This window comes from Nuphar pumila, chromosome 4 (genome assembly GCF_984573655.1).
Source record: "Nuphar pumila chromosome 4, dmNupPumi1.hap1.1, whole genome shotgun sequence".
Classification (NCBI taxonomy): Eukaryota; Viridiplantae; Streptophyta; class Magnoliopsida; order Nymphaeales; family Nymphaeaceae; genus Nuphar; species Nuphar pumila.
In genome coordinates this window covers 16,044,843-16,052,347 of record NC_143252.1, presented here as the reverse complement: position 1 = coordinate 16,052,347, position 7,505 = coordinate 16,044,843, and the positions used below count along the sequence as shown (strand labels likewise).

Sequence of the window (7,505 nt, the reverse complement as noted above, 5' to 3'; positions counted from 1 at the left end):
TCTCTCTCTATATATATATCTCTCTTTTGCATGGTTTGACTTCCGACTAAAGTAGGATCGGGGTAATCATGTGATTCCAAATAAAAAAAGAACGGAGGAGGCAAAGCACCCGAAAAACAACTCTTTTGCATGGTTTGACTTCATACAATTACAATTTGTTTTTGAAAGAGCTCGTACAATAATAAATTGAATTATATAAATTTCGAATCAAAGGGTAAGCTTGCAAAGCATGGTCGGTGAAACGACCATGCACCAGCCTCCAGTTGGCTTGCTGCCATCCTCAGCTTGCCGGCCCAACTGAGAGAACCATATGAAATAACAAAAAAAAAAAAAAGAAGCAAACCCAGATTAGGAAAGGAATCCCCCACCAAATGAAAGAACGAAAATCATTGTTGGTTGCTTTCTACGAACGAGAGATGAGTTTAGTGTACAAGAACTCGTTCCAAGTGTCGGGCAGGCCCGGTAGGCACCAGTGGATGCAGTCGGCGTAAGTGTCGGGATCCGCTTTCTGATCCGCCGTCAGCATCTTGCCTTGCCGGATCGTATAGACCGACGTGTGAGCGTCTTTCCGGTACTCCGATAAGGTCGTTATGTTGAGCAAGAATACGGGCACCCTCATCGAGGAGGTCACGTTCGTGGCCACCACCAAGAGTCGCCGGTCGGTCCCGACGTCTAAGTTAGTCATATTCGTCAACACCGGCATTGTCTCCAGCGCACACTTTATTCCATTGGGATCGTTCCAATCCATGCTCCTAGCAACAGTAATTAACGGAAGTGAGATTTGATTTTTTTTTTCAATGAAAAAAAAAGAAACAAGTGGTAGCCTTGGTACAAGTTATTTACTTGATATGGAGAGGAGACATGCTACTAAAGAACACTTTGGTTCTTTGCTCATCGATATTCTCATCGATCCACTTAGCCCACGTCCTTAATACCCTGTCGTATGCTATCGGCCTTTCGATCTCGTCGTACTCTGTGGACCCACTGTTAAACGATCCTCGCCTTTTTTTGTTTGAGAAGAGAGAAAAAGATAAACCAAATTTAGTTTCATTACGAGCAATATTAGGACGACCCGTATAAGCACATAAGTTAGTATGAAAAGACTTACAAAACTTTCATCTTGAATGTGTTCATCCACCAGATATAGGTATTGAAAATCAAAACATCGACGCCCCTCCAGTTCTCGGCATGTTTTCGGATAGACTCGGGCATTATAATCCGATTCAATATGCTATGCATCGTTGGGTCGTCGGAGTTGGATTCTACCAAGAATGGTGCCCAATAGAACTCCACAGTTGCGTCGTATTCCTGCATCAGCGCACAACATACTCTTAAGTTACGGCGATCAATATTTCTCTGCTTTTGTGTAAGCGAAAGCTAAAGGCACCACAGAAACATGAGACCATGTCGCCGGTGTTTACCTCTGCTCTGAACACGGAGAGCGATCCAGTTTTGTTCAGGCTTTTCTTCCCGGGAGGTACGACGGACTGAACGAGGCATACCATGGACTCCCATTGGTTTCTATTGAGCGAGTCTCCCACAAACATGAGCCTTTTGCCCCTCAATTTCTCTAGTAACAGCCTCGCATCGAACCTGATCACAGAGGAGAGAATTTAGCCGCCAGATCCGTCTGCAATCTGATTTCACGTAAAGCAGATTCGAAAGAGAGTTTGAAAAATTAAATACCTGGGCATTGAGCATGAACGAGGCTGCCACCTCCAGTTTTGGTAGAGTGTGTCCTTTCTCCCATTTCTGACGCAAGTCACTTGGGCAGTCATGAACTCACACTCGTTCTCCTTGTACAAAGGATGGGACACATTGTCGAAAACCCATTCCCCATCAAAAAGATCGCAATCTTTTGGTATATCGTAAACAAACTCTTTCTCCACTGTTGCCACTTCTGCTATTCGCTTCTTTTTCTTCTCCTTCGTCATATCCTTATCCTTCTTTTCCTTTATAATTTTCGTATCTTCCCCGTTGTCACTGTCGTAGCCTCTTTTCTCGTCAATCTCGGCGTCTCTTTCGAATATCTTTTCTACTGGTTTTTGATCAGCTGGCTCAACTTTCTCATCGTATTGAGGCAACAAAATAGTTGAGGCTTTGTTGGTGGGCTTCTCCTCATGAGCGTCCTTGAATTCTAATGTTGGCTCCTCTTGCAAGGTTTCGGAAGCAGCCTGAGCCTCATCGTTCTCTTGCCATGTTTTCTGCTTTGAGAACGGAAACTCCGCGATCGATTTAACGTCTTCGTTGTACATGAATCCTGCAAAGAGAAGGATGGAGCCGACGACAACGAAGACGGAGACATTGTTGCTCCTCCCATGAATATGCTTCATGACTGTTCCGTCAGAGCTGGAGAAGCTTCCTTTCCTTCTCGGTAGATACATGAAGACAACCGCTCGAATGGAATAGGAAGATGAGGAAGACAAACGCTGTAACAAATAGTCAAGGGAAGGGTAGGATTACGTTACGCGTTTGGTGAAGTGGGGCTGTCATGGGAGAAACCAGAGAGAGAGAGAGAGAGAGAGAGAGAGAGAAGCTGCTGCTGCTGTTGCTTTCTTTTATCTTTATTCTTCTAATTTACTCCACCATCATGTTAAAGATTAAAAATGATTAACGGCACCAACAAAAAAGTGCTTCGAGTACGTAGAATGAAAGCTTCCATGACGGAACCACGCAGAGGATCAAGCGTTTGCCATTAATCATGTGTTCTTTAATTTCCACCGCGGGAGGGTGGCTCTTTTCCCTTTCTTTTAAAAAGAATTCTCGTGTCTTAAAAATTGTCAAATGACTGAGACCATGTGCCTACTCCTTAAGGTGTTGCTTGTTCTATGATCAAAATTATAGAATAGCATTTTTATATTTTTTGAATTCACCCGTCACACTGCATATGCCAAAAACACAAGAAAAAAGAAACATGAGTTTTGGTATCTTGGTTGCCCCTGAAATTTTTTAATTGATGAAATGTCCTGACTATCATGCCTTGGACATGTCAGTCATTTTCTTACCAACACATATTTCTTTGCAAGGAAAGGCATGTCCAAAAGTATCCCTCTTTTTCATTTTTTATTATTTTGCCTTTTGGCGGAGCATGTCAAATAAGTAACAGTTCTCTCGCTTGCAGCTTCGTAAGGGAAGGCCACATATTAAAGATTAGAAGAGCTTAAAGCTCCATCCATCTAGAACACAAATAACCCGCAACACGCTCGGCCATGCGCATCAGGTAATAAAGCGTATAATCGTCAGTTATATTTAATTCTGGGAAAATATTTGGTACTAACGAAGCTACGGAACTATTGAGCTAGAAATCATAGGTACAAGCTGTATCAACTCAATCTAGCTGCATAGACGTGTTTAACATAGCTTGTCTGCTAATGATCATCCTTTGGATGGTGCTTTTCCAATATAAAAACATGATTTTGTGAGTTATAAAATTTTGGCAAATTGGGCCATTGATATTTTAGTCTCTTTAAAAACGGCTCGCTTGTCATAATCATATTATTCAAAATGTATTTCTTACTAAACAAACCATGTAGTTCACATCTGTAACATTTGATATAAGAAAAACATAACATTTTAAAGAAAAGAGTGATTTCTACTCAATAGTTCCACACCAGCGTTAATTATACGAAATATTTCCCCTTCAATTCCTACCGAACATTTCACATAGGAACCGTGCATCTCACTCGAGATATATGTGAACGAGGCTCATCAGCTCAAGTGAGATGTGGAGTAGGGTAGGTATTGAAGATAACATATAGGTTGGTTATATAAAATATGACGTGATCTGTCCATATGATTCGTCCATATAATAAGCCTATCATAAGCCGACCCTAACTGTTGATATCAAGCCACCTGCCCTGCCCATTAGTTGGTTTTGCCTTGTTTAAAATTTCAGGGATGAGGGGCCCTTGTGTGTCAGTATTAATGGTCAGAACTGCTCGGAAGACCATCATATGCCATATGACCAGTGGCAGCTAGAACTGGTGCAATCACATTCCATCTTCTGTTGTACTCCACAGTTCACAAGCTGTATCAATGGTCAGAACTGGCTCGGAAGACCATCATGTGCCATATGAACAATGCCAGCTATAACAGGTGCAATCACATTTCATCTTCTATTGTACACCACAGTTCGCAAGCTGTATCCCAGAGCTGGATGGCATATAGACACAAAACCAATGGAGAACACAACTTATTGAAACCCGTCATGATTGCTCCGGTTGAAGCTTGCATAGATGTGGGTGGTTGGCATTCTGCTCAGCCCATCGACACCCTCGATAAGCTCAGGTCGTCAAGTCAAAAGGTGAGCAGGACCTTTGAACCCAAAGAGAGAGAAGGAGATCATCTTGGTAGTATCCATCAAGCTATCATAGATCTCCTTATGTAGTGAGAGAAGAGTTGGGGTTACATGCATGGCAATCATGTATGTGAACCTTTCACATTCACAAATTTAATGTGAACTTTTCACATTCACGTAACAACCCTTCTACTCTTATTGCAGCTCATGGTGTGCCTTGTGTCACACTGGGTCACATCTGATTGGACCTGCTTCAAAAAGTCCAGCATTCTTCTACTTGACCCATTGACATAGAAAAACACATAATCGAGGTTCTTTACCATTATCTCGATTCATTTTTATGAAGCTATCCTGTATCGTAAGCATGAATCATATGAGTCATGGAAATGAACATCTCTATATAAGATATTGTATTCTCATGTACTATAGTATCATTTATTTTTCAGTGTTTAGCATGCTAAGAATACCTTTAGGAATGGGTTGGTCTCTAACCCATTCTATTAGTTATTTTAATATTGTTATTATGTTATTCTCTCTTCTTAAATGAGAGATATTACACAAATTCAACAATGCACAAAACTATAGAGATTCAATTTAATTTTATAAATGTGATCACATATAACTATAATGTATTATTATACATTAGAAGAAATCAAATAAACCCATCCCCATTATATGTTAGGAATATAATCCCTGTGCTAGCTCTTTAGTATAAGGATCCACAGTCATTTTCTTCATACAAATTATATCAATACACACTAAATGATTCTCAGTCTTTTATTTAATAACAAAGTATTTTAACTCCATGTGTCAACATGAGGTGGAGCTCTTATTATTATTCAAAGATACAACAACTTCATTATCACATAAGATCTTTAGTGGTCTCTTAATACAGTCCACTATACCATGACCCGTAATAAAGTTTTTGATTCATATTGCTTAGATACGAAAGTCTCCTATAGAGCAATAATTATGCTTTCATGTTGTGAGCTGCAATGGTAGACTGATTTTCGCTTCTCCATGAGACAACAACACCTTTAATATGAATATGTATTCAGTAGTAGACTTTTTACTGTCGAGACACCCTCCTAAGTCTGCATCAGAGTATTCAATAACCTCTAGGTGGTTAACATTTCTGTAGGTTAACTTATAGTCCTTCATTCCTTGCAAATAAAGCATGTCTTTCTTTACCGCCTGCTAGTGTGCAATGCTTGGATTAGACTATTATCTACTAAGCATTCCAACAATAAATATGATATCTGATCGTGTATAGGTCTACGGGTATCGCAGACTCCCAACTGCCAAAATATATAAAACATTTCCCATCTGAGCCTTCTCATTATCATCCCGAGGACAATCCCTTAGACTCAATTTATCCCCTTTTACTATAGGTGCCGAACCAAAAAGTGTAATTCTCTATCCCATATCTTTTAAGAACTTTAAAGATGTAAAATTTCTAAGAGAGATGGAGTACACCCTTAGTTCTATTATGATGGATCTCAATTCCAAGGACATAAGCGACCTCACCCATATCCTTCATATCAAACCGAGAGGAAAAAAATTGTTTCATATAAAAAACTCAAATCATTAATTGTAAGAAGAATATCATCAACATACAATGCTAGAATTATGAACTTAATTTCACTAGCCTTAAGGTATTTACATTGATCAACAATATTTTTAGTGAATCCAAAGTTTAAAATTAATGATTAAACTTTTTATACCACTGACAGAAAGATTGTTTAAGTTCATAGATTGATTTTTTTAACTTACAAACTAAGTTGTTTGAGTTATCTATACTAAAACCAGGAGGTTGCTGCATGTATACCTCCTCTTCCAGATCTTCATTCAGAAAAGTTATTTTCACATCTATTTGATGTAGCTCTAAATCAAAATAAGCTACCAGTGTCATAATTATTTTTAACTATTCTTTAATAAGATAAGAGAAAAAAATTCATTATAATCAATGCCTTCCATCTGTGTACATTTTTTTGCAATGAGCCTACCCTTTTACCTCTTCACTCACCCTTTGGAGTCCGTTTTGGTCATAAAGACCCATTTACAACTTACAGGTCTGACTCCATCAGGTCGAGGTACTAAATCTCATACTTAGTTCTTTGTCATAGAGTCAAGCACTTCTTTTATAGCATTAATCCAATATAATAATTTATTACTATCGATGACTTCTATAAAGGTTAAGAGATCATCATCAATATCTATGAAATCATTGGGCACTTGTAAATACATCACATAGTCTAGATGAATAGCAGATTTTTTGGTCCTCGTGGACGTCTATATAGGTGCTACAGGTGGTTCAAATTGAACCTCAGCATCTTGTTGTTGTATATCCTCATCAACAACTTGTTCTAATTGGATTGATGTTCATTGACCAAATTTTCCCCAACAACATCTAAAGGGGCAATTATCGAAAAAACTGAGCATTTTTCTTTCACATGTATGAAAATTGAATCTTGCAGTTCCTAAAATTTAAGACTTTGAGATGCATCTATCTCAATAGAACTATTTTCAAAAAATCTTATTTTATTTGTTTTCACTATCTATGATATATGAGATGGACAATAAAACCTAAAGACCATTGATCTTTTTAAATAACCAATAAAAAATCTACTAGTTGTCTTAAGATCAAAGGTCGAATGACCTACCTTTGGGTAGAATCATCATTTCATAAAGTCACGCATAACCATAATATTGAATATCAACACGGTCTAAAGATTCCTCGATCAACATAAATCAGATCACTTTGATGACAGCATGAGTCAGTTAATCGAGATCTTTTACCATAAACAGATTCGTATTACAAAGCATGCTCATGCAATCATGATGATGCATGCATATTCATGATAAACTGTATAATAACTTCAAAAGACACATATTTGTGTTATATCTCATATGTATAAATGAAATTTTGATGAAACACATCACATATCTCATGAATTTAGTCATAATTCATGCTTAAATATCATGGATAATACAAAGCAACATCAAATACTTATAAAAGTCATGCATCCATGATAAAATTACATATAAAAGCATGATTAAAATGTTAAAGACATGTTGTTGCAGGTAATACTCAGGGTCCCAGTGTTGGAACCGACCAAAAAGTACTCTAAATCGGTCTTAAACAACCTCAAACTGGTTAAGAAAGACCCTGAACAGGTCTAAAACATGCACTAATACATATAAATCT

At 38.1% G+C, this 7,505-nt stretch overlaps 1 protein-coding gene across 1 annotated transcript; it reads right to left on the bottom strand.

Moving 5' to 3' along the window:
* Positions 1-403: 403 nt before the first annotated feature.
* On the bottom strand, positions 404-2,333 carry LOC149839498 (xylan O-acetyltransferase 1-like). The gene is made up of 5 exons (XM_090004879.1): positions 1,687-2,333; positions 1,422-1,593; positions 1,109-1,308; positions 844-1,002; positions 404-752 (listed from the first exon to the last, which is right to left on the bottom strand). Exons 1-5 carry the CDS (start codon positions 2,331-2,333, stop codon positions 404-406), a joined length of 1,527 nt encoding a protein of 508 aa, XP_089861005.1.
* Positions 2,334-7,505: the final 5,172 nt, after the last annotated feature.

Coding starts and splice junctions, on each gene's coding strand:
- LOC149839498 (XM_090004879.1), bottom strand. CDS start 2,333: ATGAAGCATATTCATGGGAGGAGCAACAATGTCTCCGTCTTCGTTGTC. Junction 1,594..1,686: donor CGTTCATGCTCAATGCCCAG/GTATTTAATTTT, acceptor CTCTGTGATCAG/GTTCGATGCGAGGCTGTTAC. Junction 1,003..1,108: donor ACATTCAAGATGAAAGTTTT/GTAAGTCTTTTC, acceptor AAACAAAAAAAG/GCGAGGATCGTTTAACAGTG.